The sequence below is a fragment of the Mastigoproctus giganteus genome, chromosome 7 (genome assembly GCF_048544385.1).
Source record: "Mastigoproctus giganteus isolate SK-2022 chromosome 7, ASM4854438v1, whole genome shotgun sequence".
Lineage (NCBI taxonomy): Eukaryota > Metazoa > Arthropoda > Arachnida > Uropygi > Thelyphonidae > Mastigoproctus > Mastigoproctus giganteus.
The window spans coordinates 130,346,099-130,372,454 of record NC_143581.1 but is presented as its reverse complement, the minus strand read 5'-3'; the positions used below and the strand labels follow the sequence as shown (position 1 = coordinate 130,372,454).

The following is a 26,356-nucleotide window of genomic DNA, read 5'->3' as shown; positions in this document are numbered from 1 at the left end:
ATGCAAGATAAATAAATTAACTGGGCTGTTTTATTAACTTATTATTTAATTTTTATTTTTACGTGAAAGAAGGTGTAAAGCAGTCAGATGTCGAATGAAATCAAATAATGATTTTTATGCCCATTTTGAAAGATGTTCGGTACTTAGTATTTAAATAACATAAATTAATATTAATAATAATAATAATCCACAGCCAGGTGAATGTCGATCGTTAATTCAAACTAAGAAATACCCTACGCGCCGGAAACTTCCAAAGGAGAGACCAAAGTAGAGCTAACGTCGCTCCTTATCTTTCGGAGTTGCGCCTTTATCGCCGACTGCACTCGGATGAGTCGATCCCACCGAGACAAACATTTCGATGGGAAAGTAACATCCGGGATGCACCTGGACTTTAATCCCAGGGCTGTGCGGAACAGCTTCCACTTCGGCATCGACGAAGAAGTGGCGGCCCTTTAGACCTTCCTTTCACGGGTTTCGACTTCCGGTCTGCGAGAAACTCAAACATCAAACCGGCTCTGATGACACGCTCGTGGTTGCGAAACGCGCTACGTCCACCAGGAATTTCGATTTCTGCTGTAAAGGCAGTGAAGGGCGCGATGTTGCGCATTTTTTCACAACTGAATTGCGAAAAATGTTAGCATTGTTGAGAAAAAAAGTTCTAGTAACTGTTTTTCGCAAATGAATAAAAAAAAAAAAAATGCTCTGATGATAAAAATGGAGAAATATTTCGGTCGGTTCATGTCATAAAGTGGCTTAAAGCGTACCAGGTAGAATACGCGTGGTACTGCGGGTCCAGAAGACCCTACAGCGTATCCGATCTTTTCTCTTAATGTCCCAATATCTTGATAACGTAGTGTACACAGTTTTCTGAATTTGCTATCGTTGGAAATAGTTTCGTTTTGTGAAAAGCCGCTGCTCCCAATGATAAATGACCTTTCTGCCTTGTCGGGCCTCCATTTTGGGGAGTAATCAAGGGTGCGATACAACGGAGAAGGTGCGCAAATACGGTTACCCCCAAGGTGCGTTGCGACTCAGTGGACTCGGCGAAGCAGTGCATTATCGTGGTGTAGATTGAAAGCATTTTTCAAATCCAGACGTTTCGTTGAAATGGAAACGCGCAGTTCTGGTGGAGCGGTTTCTTCTTAAAGGGAACTGCTCCACCAACGTTCCCTCGAGGCCAGGGTATGCCGGAACAAGTACGTGGCGGTCGGAACAAAATCGGAACTGCTGTTTAAAAAAGAAACGCGGCCCTTAAATGCGTCACCGCTGGATAACAAGGCTCCGACAATCTCGCTGTTGTATTCGTGGAACCAAATGCACGTGTCAGATGAAACTCAAAGGCGGTTGAAGGTCATTCGTCAGCTCGCGAGAAGGGGTGGTGTAGCGCGAATGACCTTGACCTGCCCGTAGGAGTTTTCTCTACTGTAGTCTCATTTCTCAAAATGGAAATCGTACGAAACAGAAAGTTGGGGAGCGGCAGACTTTCCATCTCGTGCTATTATCATCGTATTCAATAGTCATATGCGAGCGGTTACTTTGCCGAAGTGTCACCCCGCTTCACTCGGTGTTTCTGTGCGTGCCCGTCCCCATTCTGATTTGCGCAGAAGCAGTTTCATCTTTCCACATTCCCTAAAGAAGTAAGGATCGGTTCGCCGTGTAGCCCGATGGCAGTCAATTTTTTCGGCTCGTGCGTCCCTAAATTGTGAACCCCAAAAACTCGATAAGCTTCCGGATAATCGTAATTATCGGAAAGCTTTCAAAACTCGAAATTTAACGCAGTTAAACGAGATTTCTACACGCGCATTTCTTTCCACTCGTGCGACGATGCAAGAGGTACATCTCGAAAAGCTCTTTCGTACCTCGAAGGACGCAACACCACCGGTTGACCACCGCTGCTGGATCTAAATCCGCTCCCCGCGAGCCACAGAGAAAGCGAAACAAATTTCGCCCTCAGCGAGTGCCCCACCTCCTCTTTAAATTGTCTCGCGCGGTGACACCTCACGTGTTTACATTAGGCTTTATGACGTGTAATGCTTTTCTCATGTCCTTGGAAGCGATTACGTCATGGCAGCCGCCTACATCTCTCTCCCTCTCATTCCAGGGCACGTCGGAGCAGAGCGCCAGCACCTCCTGACAGCCGGCTGTAGGACCTCCTCCCCCAGCGAGTGCCTTCCCTCCATCCGAGCCGAGCCAGGTGAAAGAGTTCCGTTCATCATCTCCTACAACCTGGGTTTCTGCCAACGCTCGCTCGAGAAACGTTCTCTCTCTCTCTCTCTCTCTCTCGCAGCCAAGGCACGGGACGCAGTAATAGCGGCATGAAAGTGCGGAGCCGACGCACGTGCACTTCCTGACAAGGTCGATGCCGAAGCTGTTGTGACACAATGGAGTTAAACGTTGCTATGGTTACTCGCCGGTAACTCTGAAAGGGATTTCGCAGTCGTTTCTTCAGTCCGCAGAAAAACGCTCGGTCGGTCGCAGCGACGTGTCGGGCCCACCTCAACCCGCCATAAAAGATGACGACCATCGCCACTGCCGACGAAGCTCCTCGCTCACCCACCGCGCGCACAATGAATCGAGAGGAACTTTCTAAATATACGCCAGAAACGATTCGCAGGTGCGAGGGTGTCTCCGTGTGTGCTCGACACTTCACGCTCGTGCAATAGAGGAATGAAATTGAAACAACGTCTCCTTGCCGCCTTCGCTCTGTCCTTCGGCGGCCTGTGCGTGATTTTTATGCTCGAGACCAACCTGAGGCAGGTCGTCTTGCAACTGAAGGTCGTGACCTCCACTCTCGGGGAAAGCCAGCAGACCGCGGCCATCATCCAGAGGAGATTTCTGAACAGGGAGGAGGCCACCAAAGTGTCCAAAGAAGCTGCGTCTTCCTCTAGCCTCGGGCCGCTGCCGGTTGCTTCGGCTGACCCGAAATCCCGTAATGAAAGTGTCGGAAGTCAGTCCGAAGGAGGAGGAGTCGCTCCTCCCAGCGACGGGTACATTACACCGGGCAACGGCAACAAAACGGACAGAGGCGAATTCGTCAACCTGTTACGTTACGTGAAGGAGTCCACCCTCCCTAGAGGGGGCGGCTGGAGGAGGAAGAGCCTGTGGAAATTTAATCCTACCCTCAGGGAACTTCTCGGGATACAAAAGAGGTAAGTGCACTTTCTTAAACTCTCAGATGCGTTTTATCGGTTGTGTGTCAGCACCCGAAAGGTCAATATCCTCGCCCTAAAACGTGGACACGGCGCGTGAGTCCGGAGCCGCTTTTCCTAATAAGCGATAGTCGGCGCGGCATTACCTTTATCGGGGCATTATTTCGTAGCGCGTTATTAAAAGGGGGCATTTCGCAGCGACGTCTCTCCCCGTACATTATCCCCGAACCATTAGGCCGCTGATGATGCGCGTCACGCACAATTTTGCGCGTACTTTCGACGGACGTCGCTACGCATTAGGCAGATATTGCTCTTTCCTAATGGCCGTATCCAGTTTTGCTCCCTCCCCCCCTCCTCCCGTGCGTCAGTGTCCATTTCTCTCTCCCCGTGTGTGTGCCGCAGATATCTTGTCGGTGACTTTTTTCCGTTGTTATCGTTGTTTAGCGGAAAGGCGAACCCCTGCCTACAAAGGAAACTGCGCCCCCAATCATTTATCTGTTCCATTCTAACGCTCGCGAATGAAGGTAATCGAGATAAAAGCGCAGCATCTGGCAGACGCATTAGGCCAGGAAAGCGCGCTGTTATTACTAACGCCGAAAACGTTACATTAAAAAGTATCAAAAAAACTTATCAAATTTCGACCTCTCTCGGATAATTGTTACGAGATTAGTTGAGAGAGACACGTGGCCAACTCGTACTTCTGCTCGAGAACGGTAGCGCGATAAGAGAGACGAAAGAATGGAGGAGTAGGTCAGCACTCGCGCATCCATTCTTGTCCCGCGTTATCCCTACTAATCCCAGTTATAATTCTGTCATTCCCCGCGAATTGCCTTTTCGAGCCGCTAAACGTGATGTACCGCGCGTGATCGTGAGAAACGTCACGATCGCCGCTTCGGACTCAATATATTATGATTTTGTAACAGATCAGAGACCAGTGCCGGAATAGATTTGCGTGCGATATCACGTTACAGCTGGATATGTTCGCTTATCTGATATCCGAAAAACAAAAGCATCACGCGGGTTGCAAAGTACTGCCACCACTACCACAGATATTACTGGCACTCTCTGGGATTTCGTTCACCACTCGCTAAAGATGTAAACTGTTTATGTGTTTATCTCTTTGTTGGTGCAGTGATACAGAGCGAGGAATATTTGAAAATAAATTTGAAGTGAATTTGATTTTCTAAAACTAGCAATGCCCATGCGCGTAGCAAATACCAACAAAAAGAAAAAGTACGTAAGAAAATACAAATTGACCTTTAGATCAAATTCATCCAGTTGACTTTTGAAATTCTTCAAACTGTCAGCCTTAACAATCTGCACAGGCAACTTGTTCCAGTAACCAAGAAATTAAAATTCTTCCTTCATTCATCTTTCTACCCTCTCAGAGCCTTATAAACGTCAAATAGGTCTCCTCTAAGGTTGCCGAGCTCTGTAGCCCACAATCGAAGCCTTTCCTAGTATGGCAGCCCTTTTGCTAGCTCACCATTCGGGTTGCCCGTCTTTGGGCCTTCCAAGAAGCTCAATGTCTTTTTTCAGATGAGATCTCCATATTTGGACACAATATTCCAATATTACGATACGGGCAAATATGAAGTTCTCTTCATATCGTAACTCCCAGATCCCTTTCTTCCTCTGCTCTTTTTAATTCAACCACACAAAGTGTATAAGTTAATTTCGGGTTGCTATTCCCCAAGTGTAAGACCTTACATTTTGCTGCATTAGAACACAGCTACCAGACCACTTTTGAAGCCTATTCAAGTCATCCTGAAGCAGCGCTGCTCGGCACCGATCATTAACGACTATCCCAATCTTTACGTCATCTGCAAATTTTGACATCACGTCCTCTATCCCTTCGTCCATGTGGTTTATAAAAATCAGAAACAACGGTGGTCCAAGAACCTAGAGGACCCCACTTCTGATGTTACATCGATCTGAAGAATATCCATTAATCACAACCTTCTGCTATACAGCCACCCTGCAATCTATCTTGGAATCTTTTCAGTAATCCCAACATGTTCCAACTTGTAAGTAACCTCTCCTAAAATATGAGTCAAATGCCTTGCTAAAATCCAAAACTATGTCGAAATTGTTCTCTACCTCCAATTCATGAGTAACTTTGTTAAAATAGCTTACGAGGTTGGTTAAACATGACCTTCCCTTAACAAAACCACGTTGTGTGTCCTTCGGAATACAATTTCTATCAAAATGTCCCTGGATTGCACTCTTAATCCTTGCCTCCAAGATTTTCCCTACCACTGAAGTCAGACTAACCGGTCTGAAGTTACCGACTTCTCTTTTAGAACTGCCTTTATCTATTGTTGATACGTTTGCACTTCTCCAGTCCAAAAGAATCTCTCCGAAGTCCAACGAAGCCCTTATAATTAACCTCAGTGGTTCAATACACTCTCTGGCGGCCTCTCTCAAAATTATTGAATATATGTCGTCAACCCCAGGATCTCACTCGTTCTGAGGCTCGAAAGTTTTTCTAATAAACAGTCATCCCTAATTACGAAATCACTAATTTCATATGGCTCTGCCTCACTTGTACAGCCTCTCCTCGGCATAAAGGGTCTTTCGTCAGTAAAGACCGATGTGAAGTTCCTATTAAATCCATCAGCAACCTTAGCTGGGTTATGCACGATTCGACATCCTCCTCTTTCTATATTTTTCAATTCAACGATAATGTTGAATGATAATGGTATACCGGGGGTTCTGCCCACTGCTCGCTTTGCTAGCCAACCCCCATGCACACTTTCTACATAAAATGTAGAGGTATGATCGAATAAGTAAAATCTTTTCTAAGTAAAAGACACCTATCGAAACGCACTGGTCGATATCTAATCAGAAAATGGCCTATGTAATTATTTACCTACGTTTGCATAGGTCACTTAGGAAAAGGCCTTTTGCTTCGGGTTCCATAATGCATGAGGAATATTATTTATTATTAGTATTAAATAATAGTAATCTGTTTATTCACCTTAGTTTTACCCCCTGAACAGCCAGTGGGCTATAGGAGGATGTAAAAATATTTTTTTTTTATGTATAGCATGCAATTTTATACAAATTTCGATATTGAAAATAATGACATTAATTAGAAAATTATAATTACTTAATAGAAAGCAACGATTAACTTTAAAATAAAATTGATATTAAATTAATTAATCATTTCTTCTGTCATTACAATTTGTTTAGCTTTTACGATATATTATTACAGCAAATTATTTACATACTATATATACGCCAATATTGTTGCATCCAAAAGAGCAGGATTAAAATATTTACAAACTATACAAATATTTTAAATATTTACAAAATACTAAACTATATCGGGTCCCTTCATCAGCTGACATTACAACGAAACATCAAATGATGCCCAGCGTGGTAATGTATTAGACAGTGAAGCATGTGCACGAGGTTGGTTGTTGTTGTTGTTATTATGGAGGCTTAATGGCACATAAGCTGCTAAGGCTATAATGTGCCAATTCATTTATTATATTAAAACACGAGTTTTCCATAAATCAGAAAAAAATCTGAAATCAGAAATAAATAAAAAGCCCAGTTTGCCTGAGGAAGTAAAAAAATTCAGAAATATTTGCCTTATCACCAATGAGATTTTCAAGAGTTATTAGTTGTAGCATGACATAATAAATCCCATCTGGCCCGGCAGCACCATTGCGGGCGATTTTAATGACATGTATAAAATGCAGAGGTTTGTTATATGGGAGAAGACGGGCAGTTTGAAAATGAATAGCATGCTTTTCTTTAGTGTTTTTAATTCGTTGGAATGAGGTAGTATAGGCTGGTGTTGCTGAGATTTCTGCAAAAGTATTGCCTAAACCATTAGCTATATCTACAGGATTAGAGAGATCTTTCCCATTCCAGGAGAGGATTGGAGAAGGTATGATAGGAAACTTACCAGACAGCTGTCTAATTTTTTTCCATATTATTTCGGGATCAGTATTTCTGTGAAAACTGGATGTAAAACGGGTCCAGGATTCTTTCTTTGCTTGCTTTTGTATGAAGCGTGCTTTTGCCCTTAATTTCATATAATTAATGAGATTGACTGTGCTCGGACATTGCCGAAACAAATTCTAGGCTTTATTTTTTGCTCTCTTTGCTGTGGTGCATTTTTCATTCCACCGGTAATTATAATGCTTTCGGCCCGGGGGATTTGATAGTGGTATTGTGTCTTTAGCCACATTTAGAAGATGCGACGTGATGTAATCTGTCACATCATCAATATGCTGGAGGCGGATTTTTCCCTCATCAAGGTCGATTGATGACTGAAATTTTGCCCAGTCTGCTCGGACAAATTTCCACTTTCTGCAGGGTTGAGGTAAAGGAGTCTTTGCTTTCAGAAAGTTGCTCAATATTGGGAAGTGGTCATTGCCCATGGGATCGTTTATTACATACCACTCTATGATTGGGACTAGTACTGGTGAACAAATTGAGAGATCTATTGCTGAGGTGTGTCCATCTGGGAGCTGTACGTGTGTCGGTGCACCAGTATTGAGTACAATGAGATTTAGTGCATCTAAAAAGCTTTCAATTAGGCTACCCCGTCTATTTATTTTAGGAGAGCCCCATAAGGGGTGGTGCCCGTTAAAGTCCCCTAATATACAGAGAGGTGGAGGTATCTGTATAAAGAGGTCTTCAAGGTCTTTTAAAGAGTAAGTGCAGTTTGGTGGTAGGTAGATTGAGACAAGTGTTATTGCACTATGGAGAGTTATGCGAACAGCAACAGCTTCTATTTCAGTTTGGAGTGGGATATGTTTAGTTGGGATCTTCGAGTTTACTAGGATTGCTACACCACCATGGGCAGCATTAGCTGTATTTCGATCTCTTCGTTAAAGGCAATAGTTCTTTATCGAAGGAGAAATTTGTGAGGTTAGGTAAGTTTCCTGTAGACAGAAAGCAACTGGAGAATATCGGTTAATTAGGTATTGAATATCGTCAGTGTTGCAACGAAAACCTCTGCAATTCCATTGTAAGATACTGTGGTTCATTTAGGTTTGGCTGAGGATGATTCATCTGACTGTTTTTTGTTTGAGGAGCACTTTTTCCGGTCTTTTTTTGGGAAGCTGGGGCGTCCAGTATCCATAGTGTCATTTGCATGAAGTTTTAGTATGGGATCTTCGTGATCTGAGTATACATCTATTTCCAACCTATTGGTGGATGATTCAGGTTTCTTGTTGTCTTTATTAGTTTTTAATTTTTCTTTGTGATGCGGGACTGTCCGAATATCAGTTGGGATGCTGATTGGAGTGTTGGTCGATTCACTGGTTTTAGTTTGATGTGTGTCTTTTCCTGAGTTAGATAATGTATTTTTAACCCAATTAGACATAGATGTGCTGGGAGGTGTTTGTACTGCTGTTGAATTAAAGCTTCGAGTGTGAGATGCATATGAACGACTGGGCATGGTCAACATAACCTGTCTGCGTGCCTCAGGGTATGTGACTGTGTTCAATTTTATATTTTTGAATTTTCTTCCCTGTTTTCCACATTTCACAAGATTTTGAAAATGCTCGGCGACTTTCTTTGCAGTTGTGGCAGATGGGACTTGATGCTGAACAGTCTGCTTGTGTGTGTTCCTTGGAACCACAAATAGGACAAATAGCTTCTCCTCTGCATGCTTGTTCCGAATGTCCATATTTTTGGCATTTAAAACAACGAATGGGATTAGGGATATAAGCCCGAATTCAGTAGTTTAAATAGCCAGCTTTTACTGAGGATGGCAAATCCGGGGTACTGACAATTAAAATGATTGACCTAGTTGGGACGAGATTTCCATCTTTTTTAGTCATTATGCGTTTGGCGTTGATTACTTTTTGATTACTCAGTTCTTGAACTAATTCCTCTTCAGATATTGTAAGTAGATCCCATTCGGTTATAACGCCTTTCGAGGAATTTAAGGTGTTGTTTGGGGTAATAGATACTGGCAGGCCACCGAATGTCGTTGTTTTGAGCAGCCACTCGGAATGTTTTGAGTTGGCTGTTTCAATTAATAGTTCTCCGGATTGCAGTCGTTTAACCATTTTTGGTGTTCCAGCAATGGATTCCAAAAATTTTTGGATGATGAATGGTGATAATTTGCCGACAGGCTGGTTGGAGAGAGAGAGAGAGAGAGAGAGAGAGAGAGAGAGAGAGAGAGAGAGAGAATCACCAGAAAGTTTGGCATCTCATTGCACTGCACTTCTCTTCGGAGCCTTTTTGGTTGGCTTAATTCGTCATCACTGGGTTTATCTAGCCTTGAGTTTGAAGGCTATAGAGCTGAATAGTCGTTTTTATCCATCGTTACTCCTTTTAGCCCTGGATGATAACTTTTCCCCCCAGATTACCGGCCCCGCCACGGGGAGGCAGGAGCAGTGCCGCTCGGAGGCCAAGCGGTTGAAGTGTTAGTTGATTAATAGAACAAGAAATATAGGAAAAAGAAAGGTGTGTTTCCTTTCTGTGTTCTAACTTGTGGCTTTCAAGTATAGAACTAGTTTTAAAGAAAGACTGTTGATAGAAATGTAGGAACTTAAAAGGAAATAACTTCAATCACTTTACAAGAGCGCTCTATATACCACAAGAATATCGCTTGGCCTCGAAATACGCTTGGCACCCGGGCTTCACGAGGTTGGTGAACGTTATGGAGGCAGTTGTCTTTCAATGGAAGACAACAATGTAATTATTTACCTGCGCATTTGTAGTGACGTAATTTCCCCACCCTCTTCTTCCACTGGCTCTAATAAATATCACTAGGAGGAAAACTTTTTTAATGTACAGATAGATATAAGTTAATTGTTTCTGTGATTATTGCTTTGAAGGTATTCGCCCTCCCTCTGCACTCTGCCCAATTAATAGACGTCGTGTAGCGCCTTAAACTGCCATAGTTCCCTTTTCTAAAATTATAGCCCGTGCATTTACCTTTACCTGCATCATCTTTCTTCGTCTTCCAACTGACGACTGCGTGATCACTACCTGCCAATGGTTCCTGTACTGTAAGCTGTGATATCATCTGATTTGTGAGTAATGATGAGTATAAAATATTCTTACCCCTGGTATTTTCTCTAACATGTTGGTACAAATAATAATCATCTAGTTTATTCTAAAAAAACTATTCCCCGTGGTTATTTTTCCTTCCATGGGTCCCCTGTTGAACGATGAAGCCTTCTATATAACAGAGACATAAAAAAGAATGTACTAGTTCGGGGCTGGAACCAAGCTGGGAAGATGGACATTGTCAACAGCAAGTAAAAATGAAACATCGATTGTTGAGTACGTATTTCAAGTGAAGTAGACAAACATAACAAAGTGGTCGAAAGTTTACCTCGTCCTGTACGCCCATACTTTTATTACGAAGACCTCGTGGATAGGATACTTAGATTATTTAAAGTCTAAAACTACAGCCTGGAATGGTCAACGGTAAATGCGTACTTCGTGGCAACTTCGCTCGCAAGTAACGCATCAATATCATACAGAAGTACCGCACTACGGCTGTTGACAAGTTCCACGAGCGTGGCACCAGCAGCAATCAACGAATATCCACTTTCAACTTGTGACACTCGAAGAGTAAAGTTCAATTTTCTATAAAAACAGATATCCTTAAAGTCAAACTTTCTTTTAGGCAGAAAATTATTCCATTTATGGTAAGCTTTCAATACTTTCTCTCTGATTTTAGACGTACAGTAATCTTGGAAAGCCTTAATAAGCCAAAACAGTGATTTCTTTCGGTGCTTTTAAACTCTTTATATACGCCACTCTTAAATGTGGTACATTTTCGTTTCAGCAATAAAGAACATCTGAACATTTTCATTGCTTATGAAACGTATTCAAGAAACCGTAGTGTATTTCGTTATTGTCCAAAATGGTAACATTTAATTAAACCAGATGGATTATTTTGAAGGTCTCTTCCCACAAGTAATTTCTTAAAATGTAATACTACCACGACCAGATGGACCCCAGTCCTCTTTCATTTTAATGCTTAGTCGCAATACGATACTTGAATTTTAAAACAAGTTTTTCAGTTTTCTAATAGAAAATTCAATAATTTTATCTGTGGGCACGGGTGAGCTTTCACGATCGTGTCCTGAAACTAATTCAGCAATAAATGGGAAAAACTGTGGAGACTCGAACTTCAGTCCTTTCCTCGATATGCAGACGCCTACAGAACTCTGTTGGTGACCGTGAAATGTCTTCTAACACAGAAGAGATTTCTTAATTGAACGCAGCCCACACGGAAGCAATGGATAGAAGACGAAAGTCTTTCTGAAGAACGTGGGCGTTGAAATGAAAGGGGCCGCCTGCACCAGAAGATCCGTTGATGGAAGAAATTACTGAAATATATTCACTCCGAGTGGACAATCTGTAGTAGACGAGCTAAAAATAGAAACAAAAGTCTCAACAACCGTCTGAGTGGGTGTACGGGTGACCGTTAAACCAGACCATTTTTTTCCGAAAAATCTATTAATATCTACTACATAGAATCTTTTCTTTCTGAAATATGGTAATACAATTGAAGCTATTCAAGTGTTACGACGGATGTATTCTTCCCTTCAGGAATGCAATAACTACCAACAATATTCGTGTATTTATAAGAAAAACTGCATCGTTTTTGATTTTTGCATGTTTAACCAATAAGTTACCGTCCAGATCTACTAGTGTAAACATTTTGGAAATTAACTGTTTCTCTTAAGGTCAGTGAATACACAGCGTTGACAGTTACACATTTCTGATCATGGCTGGGAATTAATGGCTGCCTATACATTAAACAAGCAAATTGAAACTTGAATGATCTATCCTTGATAATTTGAAGTTAGTGGTGAATTAGGTTTTTTGGATGTAAGTAGTAAATAATACTATATAAAAGAGATCTTCAGAGAGCAATTAGTTTGTTAAGATTAAGAATAGTTGCTTGTTTTGGAATTTTATAAAAATTTGGACAAAATCCAACCATTTTGGCCTATATGGTGAAATGGTGCCACCTGAATTACATATACTTGGTTATACAGGGTGTCTCAAAAATACACGTCATAACTTCAGGAATGAGTTCCTCAAATGTAGACAATAAAAATATTTTATATCAACATAGTTCCGGAAATGCTTGGTTTCCGAGTTTTGAAGGTCTGTCTATGACACTTAACTGTTCACATCACCTTATAGTAATTGTTAAAATTGTCCACCTTCTGCCTGAATGCAGGCCTCACATCGACGTCTCATGGACTCGCGAAGACGATACCAAATTCCTAGCATGATTCGCATTGTCTCACAACCTGCCACAATTCGATTGAGGAGAGTTTCCACATCAGCTACCGGAGTAGAATACACCAATGACTTTAAATGGCCCCACAAGAAGAAATCTAGTGGGTTTAAATCAGTGAGCGTGGAGGCCAGGCAGTTAGTCCACCTCTACCTATCCACCGACCAGGAAACCTTCGATTCATGCGCCATCGTGCATGAAGTGTGCTTGTTGACGAATGATCAGTGGCGTGTGGTCCAAGAAATCAGGCATTTTGTTTTCCAAAAAGTTTCTGTACGCCTGCCCTGTGAGTTTGTTTGAAAGTACATGGGGCCCAAATAACTTATCACCAAAAACACCCGCCCAGATGTTGAGCCTGAACCCCTGTTGGTGATGTGATGAAAGAATTGCATGTGGGTTTTCCTCAGCCCATACATGCTGATTGTGAAAGTTTTGGATTCCGTCTTGTGTGAACCGTTCACTAAGGCAGGAAAGTGAGGAGTTGTACCACTGCTGCAAGAACCATTGGCAGAACATTACTCGCGCAGGGTAATCTGCTGGTGGCAAGGCCTGTACCCGTTGCAGATGGTAAGGATACAGTTTGTGTTCTCGCAACCCTCCAAATAGTCGAACGTTGAACAGCCAGTTGTATTGCTATTCTGAGTGTGCTGATTTCAGGAGTGGCATGCTGTTTTGTTTGTTTGTTTGTTTGTTTCGGGATTTATTGGGCGCATCGGCAACTATGACCATAGTGCGCCATACATATGATAGTTATGCATGCTATTTCTTCTCAATTACAGAAAATGGAAAAAGAAACCAGAAAATAATTTTTTTTCCCTAACTAAAGGAGGTGATATACTTTAATCATCTTCAGAAAGTTATATATGCTTGAGACATTTGTTTCATTGTTTAAAATTGAGGTAAGTGTAGGATCTTTTGTTGTGGCTGAAGTGCAAAGAATCTGGCGTTCTCTTGTATATTTTGTGCATTCGACCAGAATGTGTTTCACTGAGAGCAGTGTATTACAGTGATGACATTGAGGGGGTATTTCTCCTCTTAAAAGATAACCATGAGTGATATTTGTGTGGCCTATTCGCAGTCGAGCCAAAATTACCTCTTGATGTCGGATTGAACTAAAGCTGGAAGGCCATCGCTCAAGGTTTGGCTTGATACTTCGAAGTTTATTATTAGGTTGATTTTCCCATGATAACTGCCATTGGCACATGCATTTTTTCTGGATTATTGGTCGATAGTCTTGATGAGGCACTTTCCACTTTTTCTCGGGTGGTAGGTGAGCTGATTTGGCAGCATTGTCCGCTAGTTCATTTCCAGGAACCGTAGCCTAGTGGTCAGGCGCGCGGGTACATAAGTACACGTGCCTTGAGTGACCGGGGTTCAAGCCCGTGACTACTGAATACGGTGCTGTTTCTTGTATTCTATCTTGTGAACTCCTCTGACCGTTTGGTCGTCCCGGAGTATAAGCAGGAAATTTATTTATTTATTTATATGTCCTGGGACCCAGCAGAAATGTATGTTTTTTCCAAGTTCTGATAAGCTATGTAAAGAGCTGACTATTCTTTTCACGACTGGGTGGGTGATGTTCATGGTGTTTTTTAGTGCTTGAAGTGCACTTAAAGAATCTGTGAAAATTAAACTGTTGTTAATATCAGAGGACTCGATATGATTCAGTGCAACCTGAATTGCTATTAGTTCGGCGGAAAATATACCGAACTCAGGTGATAACTGATAAGCTAATGTGATGTTTGGAAAAACTGCGGCGATTCCGACGTGGACATCATTCTTTGATCCATCAGTATGTACTATGGAAAAGCTGAGAAACTGGTCCAATACTGCATGGTATAGTTGCGAGAAGTTTTCTCTATGCAAAGTAGATTTATTCCATTCATGCAGATGTAAGTCACATGAGGGTGGAATGATATTCCAAGGAGCAAGAGAGGATGGGAGGCTATGTGCCACATTGTCTAAGGTTAGATTTAGTTCTTCTAAGAGGTGTTTTATTCTCATACCCAAAGGACGATTAGCATTAGGGCGGTTTTGATATAACCTACTGTGCTGTGATGTGAAAAGTATGGGCCAGTTCGGGTGTTCCGGCATAGATCTAATTTTATAGGCGTAACGTAGTATCAGTTGTTGTCGCCTGATTGAGAGAGGGGGTTCGTGTGCTTCAGCATATAAGCTATGTGTTGGAGATGTGCGATATGCCCCTAAAGCAACGCGTATTCCACTATGATGGATAGGGTCAAGCCAGCGAAGGGCACTAGGTCTTGCTGAACTATAGACTGGTGCTCCGTAGTCAAGTTTCGATCTTATTAATGCTCTATATAACCGTAATAAAGTAAGGCGATCAGCTCCCCAATTGGTTGCAGAGAGAACCCGGATGATATTTAGTTTTTGTTGACATGATGTTCTTAGTCTTTTGATGTACTCAACGAAAGTGAGTTTATGGTCTAAAGTGATTCCTAAGAACCGTATGCTGGGATGAACTGTTATTTGTTGGCGATTCAGTTGTAGCTCCGGATTGGGATGGAGTTTGCGTTGGCGGCAAAAATGGATGCAAAATGTTTTTTCTGGACAAAGTTGAAATCCATTAGTCTGAGCCCATGAACAGATCTTATTTATTGCCACTTGCAACTGTCTCTCAATAGTATTCATATTTTTAGCATGACACCAAATACTAAGATCGTCTACAAACAGTGCTTTATCAACAGTGTCTGGAATTTGTCCGGCAATGGAGTTTATTGCAATTATAAAAAGTGAAGCACTGAGTACGGAGCCTTGAGGAACTCCTTCTTCTTGGGAAAATACTTGGGACAGTGAGGTTTTGAATCGTACCTGGAATGTACGCTTGCATAGGAAATTCTGTATGAAAATCGGGAGGTGACCCCGAAGTCCATGACGATGTAATTCACGGAGTATTCCATACTTCCACGTGGAATCATAGGCCTTACTGATATCAAAGCAGACTAACACATGGTGTTCCGATCTGAGGAATGCATTACGGATGGAATTCTCTAGTCTGACTAGTATATCTAGTGTAGATCTGTTTTGTCGGACACCGTATTGTGCAGAATGTAGCAGATTGAGATTTTCAAGGTACCAGATCAGTCGGCGGTTTACCATCTTTTCGAGAATTTTGCAAATGCAACTGGTCAAGGCGATTGGTCTATAATGAGTGGGATTTGTAGGGTCTTTACCTGGTTTAGGGAAGGCAAGGACCGTAGCGTGATGCCATTGATTAGGAAATTTATCTTCCAGGAAGAGTCTGTTGAATAGATGAAGAAGTAACTGTAATGATTCGGTACTTAGTTCCTGAATCATGGAATAGTGGATGTTATCTGGTCCTACAGCACTGCGTCTAGTAATTCGTGTATGGTAAAAGGTAAATTGTATTCTTCATCACCTTTTGAAGAAAAGTTTAACTTTTGTTTTTCTAAACTTGTTTTTAATCTTCTGAAGGTCGGCGTATAACTTTCTATTGCTGATGTTTTTGCAAAGGTTTCACCTAGTATATTGGCAATTCCAGCAGGATCATTTACATTCTGCCCTCTCCATTCCATGATGGGTAGGGGTATCGGTTTATATTTGCCACTCATTTTTCTGATTGCTTTCCAAATTTTATGTGTAGACATTGCTTGATTAATAGTCGAAGTGAAGCGGATCCAAGCAGCCTTTTTATTGCAGCGTCTAACATATCTCGCTCTTGCTCTAGCACGCTTATATTGAATGAGATTGGTTGTAGTTGGACTCCGGCGAAAAGAATTCCAAGCTTTGCTTTGCACTTTTTTTTAGCCACAAGGCATTCATCACTCCACCAGGTTTTTGGATGAATCGGTAATTTTGATGAGGATTTCGGTACGGTTTGTTCTGCTGCATGTAATATCATTTCGGTGACATAGTCAACTGCTTCGTCAGTTGTGAAATTTTGGATTATTTCGGGATCAAGCTTGGTTAATTTTTTATAGGACTGCCAATCTGCTTTATCAGTAAGCCAATGCGGAATTTTAGTAGGATGATGAGTGGGCTTATTAAGTAATTCAATTATTATGGGGAAATGATCGCTATGTAGCGAATCGTTCTTTACCGTCCACTTTAGAATAGGATATAAGGTTGCAGAACAGATAGACAAATCTATTGCAGTGCTTGTTCCTGAAGGAAGGTGAACGTATGTAGGTGAACCGTCATTTAGAAGAAGGAGGTTGTTATTGTCTAGACACTGTTCAATTAGTTTTCCTCTTTGGTCGATGTTGTTGTTACCCCAAAGACTGTGATGACCATTTAAGTCTCCCAGAATGAGGAAAGGTGTTGGGAGTTGAGCTATAAGATTGTTGAGATCATTTTGCTGGAGTGTATAGCTTGGTGGAATGTATAAGGAGCAGATTGTCATATGGATGTCAGCAGCTATACGGACTGCTATTGCCTCGAGGGGAGAGTTCAGTGAGACCTGTTTGGTAGGAATATGTGGGTTTGTTAAAATAGCTACGCCACCATGTGCGATATTCTGATTGGTTCTGTCTTTTCTAATAATGTTATAACGAGACAGTTTTGGTGTATTTTGGGGTTTTAAATACGTCTCTTGAAGGCAGAGACATATTGGTGAGTACTTACAAGAAAGATCGTATAGGTCATCGATATTGGCACGGAATCCACGACAATTCCACTGTATTATTCTGTTCATTATTTATCTCTTATTAGGCTTTCTGAGCGTTTTCGGGTTGTTGAAGTTTTCTGTTTTTCACTTTTGCTTTTATCTTTTTTTGGGAAGGAAGGCCTTTCGGTGTCCATGTCTTCTTCAACAAAAATTTGAAGAACAGGGTCATCTGCTGATTTTTCTTCAGTGTCCATTTGTTGTTGGTGACTAGAAGTTAGGATATGTTTTTCTTTGGGTCCTTGATCCGGACTCTGGACGTTTTCTTGTGGTATGGTAATTGGTGTATTTACAGCTTGGGTTTGAGTTGCACTGTACAAAGATTTTACGTAATTTGAGAAAGACTGTTTTGGAGGTACTGTTATTTCAGTTTGCGATCCGGTTGATTGGAATTTTTTGGTGGCTTGGGCATACGTAGGTCTGTCTGCATGAATTGGTGGTGAGATGATTCTTTTTGCTTCTTGGTAAGAAACATTATGCTCAGTTTTATATTTCTGGATAAGTTTCTCGCTTTTCCAGCGCTCGCATATTCTGGCATAAGCGGGATGATCGTTTTTGCAATTTGGACATACTGATTGAGGAGCATTACAGTTTTCGCAATCGTGTTCGATTGAACCACACTTTGCGCAAGTGGGGGTTCCCCGGCAAGCTGTTTGGAAATGTCCATACTTCTGGCATCGGAAACACCGTAGCGGGTTTGGGACGTATGGTCTGACATTACATACCAGATATCCGGCCTTAATGGATGATGGACGATTCGGTGTGTTAAAGGTCAAGATCAGATTGCGGGTAGGGATCAGATTACCATCTTTTCTCGTGGAGATTCTCTTGACATGAATAACTCCTTGTTCGTTCAGTTCTTCTAGCATTTCTTCTTCAGTTACATCTAGTAAGTCCCAGTTTGAGATCACTCCTTTAGAGGTGTTTAGTGATCTGTGGGGTGTTACAGTTACTGGGAGACCTGCAAAGAAATTTGTTTTCAGAAGTCGCTCAGAATGTTTGGTATTAGATGTCTCAATGAGAATATCTCCTGATCTGAGTCTTTTTACGGATTTCGGAGATCCTGCTTTACTTTCCAATTCCTTTTGAATTCTAAAGGGAGAGAGTTTGCCAACTGCATTCTCACCAGTTGAATGGATGATTAGATAGGTTGGAATGGGATATGTCTCTGGCTCAGTTTTTTGGCGCTTTGCCGTTCCTGCTGTGGAACTGTCTTTCTTTTTTGATATCTGGGTTGCGTCTGGCAGCCCAGATAAGTCTGAGTTTGATTTACTCATGATATGCTCTTTTTGGCCCCGGGAGATTGTCTTTTTCTCCCAGGTTACCAGCCCCGCCACGTGGAGGCAAGAGCGGTGCCGCCTAGTGACCCAAGCGAAGAAAAGGGTTAGTAATAACTAAAAATAAAAAGAGGGATTAAAGAAAGGTGGCTTTCCTTTCTAGGTTATAGTATTTGAATATATCTATTTAATTATAATATTCAGGAGTTATCGGAATTTCGAAACTCAGGAGAAACGTATTTACAATTAAGCGTACTAGATAATCACTCTGGAAAGGCGCTGTGGTCACTAATATCGCTTGGCACTCGGGGCCGGAGTGGCATGCACAACATCCAAAATCTCCTCCTGTACTTCAGGAGTCGTAGATCTTGGTCGTCCTCTGTCGGCAGCACGAGGTGTAAAGGTCCCATGTTCACAAAGGAGGCGATGGATACCTTCAAACGTTTTCCTGTCTGGACATCTTCGTTCTGGGAACCTTTCGTGGAAAAAACGACGATCCTCCAGAGCATTGCCGTCCGCCACATGGTGATGACACATGGTTTCTGAGGAGAGGTAGTATGATAAGTTGTACATTAATTTCCTTCACCACAATCTTAAGTTGAAGGGTAATTGAAACCTCAGGTAGAAATTGCTTAAAATGTCTCCAAGAATCCTTCCTTGGGATATATAACAGATTTGGATGAGGCAGAGTAGAATAATCTCTATTTAGGGATAATCTTGGATATTGTTAAGATTTCATAATAAGTGATTTATTAAGGTTTAGTGATTAAGTTTCTCCAAAGGATGTCGTTCGGGCACATGCGAACTTTAATGGCTGAATTGGTAGTCAGAATCATTTGGATTGTATTTTACATCTTGGAAAATAAAAAAAATAATAATTTTATTGCAGTTTTCGAGTGACGCCTGGTGGATTTATTTGGATTAATCTCGTACTGTATTACTAATTATTGTTAGTGTGTTAATGTTATTGAACAACACAGACAAAGAATTCTCGATTTTTCTTATTCACAGATCAGTGACTATTTAAATGGTAGGAAACACTTCAATAGGGACCAAATATATGGGTAATGAAAAGAGCAGATTTTTAAATAATTCAGTCTTCTTCGGGGTAAAAAACTTTGGACAAATATAAATGTAAGGTGGAGCTGAGCAGGATACGACTCTGGTTGAGTGACTCTTCTAAATCCACTCGGAGCGTAGATTTAGAAGAGTCTGGTAGCAGAAGGGCAACGTGCACTAGACGACTCTTGTTGTGGAGTCCACAAGGGCTCAAAAATCCCAAGACTCTAAGAGGGGACAGTATTCACATGATTCTAGGACCAATTTGGAGTGGTCTGAGTTCTTTCCCGAGAGGTTGTTCAATTCAAGGGCTACTGGTTTCCTGCCGCGAAACTTCTGAATCTCGTCTAGAATCAGATCACCTAAAAGCACTCATAAACAACGCTCGAAATCAAAAGTCCCTAGTCATGATGTAAGTCCTACTGAGAAGGTGGAACTATGGTGGGGCGTCCTAATTTTGAAGGGTGTATTTTTCAAGATAAAATTTTGCCATTCAGGTTTTGAACTTGGTTCGTGTTTTGGTGGATGAGAAGAGTGACATCAGTTAGGGATCTATCAACAGTACGTTGAAGACATGGACCATCATGGAATGCCTAGCGCTTGAATTTATCATAAAAAATAAGCTTTTGCAGTAGAAGGTTAGTTGCACATTTGGAAAAACCTTTAAATACTGAAAATAGCCAGTGGACCGACCTGGAATGTAAGAGCACAGAGTATGGGCTTAAGGACAGGTCCTCCTGTCCGTGAGGAAAAGGGGAATCCACTTTTTTTTTCAGATGAACTAAAAAAGAATTGTGGGAACGTTCGGTGCGCAGTTTTCTGACGGCTAGCGATCTTGAAGTCGTTATGGAGGCAGAAACTGAGAGAATTGGAAGCGATCAATTAACGGCTTGTGCCTTTGCTTTGGATCAATTGTGACAAAGCCAAACAGATATGGGCAGAAAGCAAAATAATATAGATACTGGAAGATATTCGATTTGAAAGCGCATTGTTTAAAGCGATCACCTCCACCAGAATTCAAGTTTAATTCTTTTTTTTTCAAAATGGGAAGTAAATGGGAAGAAGATGTTCGGCCCTAATTTTTTTATTTACCATTTCTTGGCTTACCAATCGGCGTTGAGAATAATAACTTACCGCGTCATTTCAGCCGTTCATTACCTTCTTGCAACATTCTCTTTACTGTTGACACAGACACACCACACTCCTCAGGCCATTTTAATTATTTTCCAGATTGTCTTTTCTTAATATATTTTGCTATGTGAAATTTCACATGCCTGTCTGCCTAATCAAAACGCATTTTGATGTTCTACCCTTTTCTGTAGACATTACATATTTTACATATTTACAGTATATTGTATTCCAGTGTATAAGTCGACCTTCGAACACTATAAAACGAAGTTATAATACTAGTCTAGTCTAGTTGAAATGAGAACACAGTGGTTCTCATTTTTTATTCACGCAGTTCCTTCCAATAAAAAGCAGTCAATCTATGCAATAACACTGAACTTCACTCTTCCCTCGCACAAAATTTGAGAACTAAATGGATTAAATTCTTAATATTTCGAATTCTCTCTCCTTAAAGAACCCGTCAGTAAGAACCATTGGAGTAAGCCAATGGCTAAGCTACACGCATCTTTGGCAAATTTCGAAGCTGCAATAGTAAAGTACGCTGTCCTGTGAAAAATCGTGGATGCCCTTCTGATTTCAGGACATCGAGTGCGATTGCGAAATGTGCAAATGTTTTGGCACACAATGCTGAACAACGGTTGACTCGAAATTCATTTCTAACCTACGCATCGAACAGTGAACGCAGGGAAAGAGTTAACGGAGTTTCGGAGGAAAATAATAGTTGGACGTCACGCGGGGAAAATGTCTGCGCGTGCTTTGGTATTAAACTTTCCCGAGTCGATTGGCAGAGTGTTGAAGAAATTGAGGTCCACAGGTAACCTAATCTCGCATCAGACTGAGAGAATCTGAATTTGTAGCTGCGAGCAGCCGTCAGCAAAGTGTTTCCACTACACGTTGAGTGCTGCATGTCGTGCATTTTCACGGATAACTGCGGTTCACAAGACTTTGACAACAAAAATAAATCAGCACCGTCGATTGGCATGTGCAAGGCACACCGAACTTGGACTATGGATCAATTGAAATCGATCCTCTGTAGCGACCTGTCACGCCTACACCCCGTCCCACTCTGATAAACCTTTTTCGGACACGGAGACCTGGAGAATGCCTGTTATCTGAGTTGTGCTCTCCCAACTGTGAAGTTTGAATACGGAGGTTTCGTGAGGTATTTCTCGTGTATTTATTCGGTCCATACCACGCGAAACCATGAATGATGCATCCTACACTGATGCTGTGGACAATTCTGTAGCCCTGTACAGTGGCAGTTTTATGGAAGAAGCTCTTATATCCTCCAAGAATAGAATAACGTTCCACGTCACAAAACAAGAATTGGGAAAAGAAAACAATGACCGACTTAAGAGCTATTTTTTAAATGGTTTTTAAGCCTCAGAGTTCGAAGGAACTCACCCCAGTTAGTTGAGAAAAAGATTGGATAACTCATAATTACACCATGTTGAATTTTAAATAAAAGATATTTTGGAAACAATGGATGATTTTGGAAGGGGTCTACTCAGTATGGGGTGTATGAAAAGAGAAAGCCCATGAAAATTGGACGAATTAGACTTTGTGCATCTTACCAAAACATGAGTTTGCTTTCAACGGAAAAACAGTTTAATGTACTAGCTGAACTCACTACCTACGAATTCTTCCGGAATTTCAGGAAGGATATGAAGCATCGTTCTCTCCTGACAACTCGGATTCGAAACAATGACACTAAAAAGTTTGAGATCAATTGTATTATCTTCCGAAATGAGCACCCCGCAAATACAAATATGTCTGACATACCTTCTCTCCCTGGCCATACAGAAAAAACAAGTACCAAAATGCAAGTCTGGCTAGCACCAACCTAATGACAGGCATCCGAACTCTAGTGAAGAGCGCTTTCAACATGTTATGATCAAGACAGTGTGAAGCCAAGGTAGAATCACAGTCAGTCCTGGCTACCTTTGACCTAGCTCAGATAGATACTACCAAACCAGGGGTGATTGTCTAAACTTTTAGACAATCTTATACACATTAGCTTAAATATCCACCCCCGTGTAAAGTGCCAATTGGACCACATCTTACATAATGCAAACCAATACACCGCCTTACTGTTTTTTGACACCTCAGCGCGAAATCATCTACCCGATGAAATTTATTAAACCGAGTGCCATCTCATCTTCGAAAGGCTCACCAGCTTTTAATGTAAGGAATTTATTTTGAAGGCCCCAGCTGAAGCTGTCAACTGCATTTCTGATGAACTTCACGACTTTGCAGCTGAAGTTGCATCCAGGAAGGTAACTATCGCTAAAAATTTAAACCCCTGGGTCAACAACCCGACCACACCGGTCTTCAAGTTTTTATGAAGAGCTGGTCCTCACATTTAAGTGTAGCCTGACTCACATTAGATATATATATGAATAAACTCGTAGGTATTCCTTAGTGAATGATTCCTGTAGCTGTTGTCATCACAAAATTTTAAAGGATCTTTGTCCAGAGCTTTATTGAGGCTAATTGCGTTAGATGGAAACATGTTCATGAAACACGTTAAATTGTTAACGGAAGGCTGCAGTGAATATCCCACGCGACTGCATGAACGTCTCTCCAAGTTTGGATAGCTGATGATATTTCAAATCGATGGGGTGTCCACCTTCCCTGCGATAAGTTTTGCCAGCAGCTGGATATTTACGGTTGCGACCTGTATTTTCCATGGAGTTAGGCCGAGGTTGTTATGGAAGACCGATCTTGAGATCGTGAACGGTTAGCCAGTTGACCCATCTCAGGATCCAATATTCAAGCCCATAGAATCTGTTGAGCTGTGTTTGAGGAGCTGAGGACCAAATAACAGAAGCACAGAGCGGCATCGGAAAGAGGCATCTTTTGATGTAGTGTTCATTAGGGTGAGGTGCCTTACACCCAATAGCTCCTGCTTAATCGCCCACATAGCTGCGCATGTCTTGGTCTTCATAAAGTGCCTGCTAAAAGAGAGCCCTTTATCCCAAGTAAGGTCCAGATCCGTGTAGGAGGAAATCTTCTTGACTAGCATGCCACCTATTCGGATATCAATGTTGTCCCTTTAGTCTCTACTAGTTGGGCTGACTTGATCGTGTTAAGCTCAAGACCCATTGGCGTTAAGCAATTTTGAAGCATTTTTATTTGGTGATTTGCCTTTTCCTGAAAGTATGAAATTTGCTCAGCATCTTTTGACGTTATGAAAGATTTCATATCATCTGGGTAAAAAGAAAAGTTTGAAGATATTGCCAAGAAAGGTTCTAGCGCAGCCGCAAATAGGGTCACCGATAGGACACCTCCCTGGGATACATATACTTCTAGTAATTGTGTATAATGGCCGAACATTTTTATGGGTAACTAAGAGGTGCTTAATCCCAATATTGGCCGCTTTAATGGCATCCAATAGTTTCCCCATCTATGTAAAAATATGCTCTGAGAATATGCAATAGAGGAGGTATTGCAAAATTATCATAAACAGCTTTTATATAAAGGAAGACGATTAACAGCTGTGCTTTACTGTTGAGTGCATGGTGAATTCGTAGCTAGGTATCCAGCAAGTTGTTGGTAGTGGATCTGCCCCAGATAACTGCCTGCAAGTAGGGTCTGTGCTGGAAACAGTGCTGAGCTAGACTGGATTGTATCGCTTTCTCAAATATTTTTAGGAGGACTCAGCACATGTATGGGCCTGAAGTCCTTAGATTCCATTGGATTCTTCAATTTGGGCACTTCTCACACAGTAGTAGTTCCGTATCTTTGGTATGGGTGCCTATTCTATGATCTAGTTAAAATGATGCAGGAGAAGGTCAATGATAAACGTGCTGTATAACTTTATCAGAAATCGTTGAAACCGCTGGTCCTACCATAGTCTTATTTGGTAGGATATTGAAGATTTTCCTGAAGGTGTCACGAGTAATCCGTATAGTTTGTAAGAGGGGGTTTTTCCGACTTACCAACTTTCGGAATATCAAGTTAATTTGAGGAAGGCTGCGCTGTTTAAAAGTCTCCCGAGCCCATTTCTGGAAAGTTTGTTCATTCATTTGAATGTTATTACGCTGCTTTTTATAAATTCTCATCCCATGCCTCAGTTTCTCATAAATCATATGTTTCATTGCCTCCCTTTTGCTTCTTAGGAAATGAGTCCTCTCTTTCTTGTACGTTATATGGTCTTTCAGTCAAGAGGTCCGCTTCCACCTTCGGTATGTCTTTTGCTTTTTGAGAGAAAATCTTCTTTCACACTAGAATCGAACTATGCCGAAGTGTAGAGTGAGATTCGGCCAAACGTGGCTGCTCCATCAATAGCCACCTGCCTTAGTTTTCCCCGCAAGGCAGTGGGAGGCTTCTTCTGCCGATTTCATTTTCAGCCCTTACCAATCATAGCTCATTGGGTATCTAAGAATTATGGCCACTTTTAGTAATATAATGGAAAAGATTAGGCTTATTCCCTTTATCCCATTTCGTGAGTGAAGTGTCTTCTGTTCTAACATTGGTCACCGAGTGAAAAACACCTGCAAACGGCAAGTGGTCTGATTGAAACTTTTTAACAACGGGCCTTAATTTTATCTCCTGAAGGTTGTAGAAGATTAGGTCAAGTGACTGGCCACCCCTGGAAGGAGGCATTCTGAGATGAAAGTCATACGCGAGAAGGGCTTCAGCTAGCGTCTTACAAGGACCTAAACATTTAGGCAGGGGAAAGTAAAATCCCCTAAAATCAGCGTAGAACAGTTAGGTCTCAGACTGTTCATCATCCACGCAATTAATATTCTTCTGTGCTCTTCATTGTAGTCGGGTGGAAAACAACGACATTGAAGAGTTTTTAATTGGCTTTTTTTACAACGTGGCTAATAAAAAATGCAGTTAATAAATGTATTTCGTGCATTGACTGAGGAATGAATGCTAAAACTTGCACGAGAGTGAATTCCCTCTTATCGAGTATTAAAATATGATCTGTACGTTCAGTTGAAGTCTTCCTTTGACATTTGGAAATTTTCCCAAGTGCCTCGAGCATTTCTTCACAGTTTTATCTCTACGGCTTAGTCGATAAAGTCTGAAGTCCAAGTCAGTGGAACGGCAGACAGCAAAAGTAGAATACCATCGAACGATTTTTTCTTTTTTTAATCGGGTGTTCTTATAGGTTTCTCAATCAAAATTTGCTCTTTACCACCTTCATAAGGGACAAACCAATTTGAGGATACGTTCAGTTTACAGAAACTAAACCTAAACACCAATGCCTCACCACCTAAGTTGCCTTGTGCTCACCCAAAAGTGCCTCAGATGCAGTTTTTCAAGGAAATCTCTCTCTCTCTCTCTCTCTCTCTCTCTCTCTCTCTCTCTCTCTCTCTCTCTCTCTCACCCGCACAGAAGAAAGAGGAGTGATGGTGAAATTATTTCTTTCATTGTCTCCTACATGTACCAACACCAGTGTGCATTAATAGACCGTGTATATCTGAGAAACTTTAATCCCATGAAAGCTTTCCCATTATTAACAAACAGCGTGATTTATGAACGAGAGGGGAATAATTACACGAGTTCGTGAATCACGACGGAATAGCTAATTGCCACGGAAAACAATCAGCCGAAATCTCAAACATCTGCACCCTGTTTTTTAATAACCATATTAATGCTAGTGATGGTTGAGTGGTGGCAGTTAGGAATGAAACTAACTTTTGATTTCTGAATTGTGATAAAGTGTTTGTCCGTGCGCCAACTGAACAGAAAATGTAGAGCTGCTTCGCCTTTCATCCCGCGCTACTCGCGCATCCCTCAATGAAAGCCGCTGCCAATTCAGACCGCTTCGCATGACGTCATTTATGGGTTTCTTTTGACATCCTCGAAATTTATGCTCGATGGAGTCCTTTGCAGGTTT

At 41.5% G+C, this 26,356-nt stretch overlaps 1 protein-coding gene across 1 annotated transcript in view; it reads left to right on the top strand.

Moving 5' to 3' along the window:
• Nucleotides 1–26,356, top strand: part of LOC150083199 (extracellular serine/threonine protein CG31145) — a 197,429-nt gene that overhangs the window by 89,004 nt on the left and 82,069 nt on the right. Inside the window, exon 3 of the mRNA XM_090377902.1 lies at nt 2,102–3,149. Coding sequence (XP_090234028.1) covers nt 2,668–3,149 — 482 coding nt within the window. The 5' untranslated portion in view covers nt 2,102–2,667. The remainder of the gene's footprint in view (nt 1–2,101; nt 3,150–26,356) is intronic.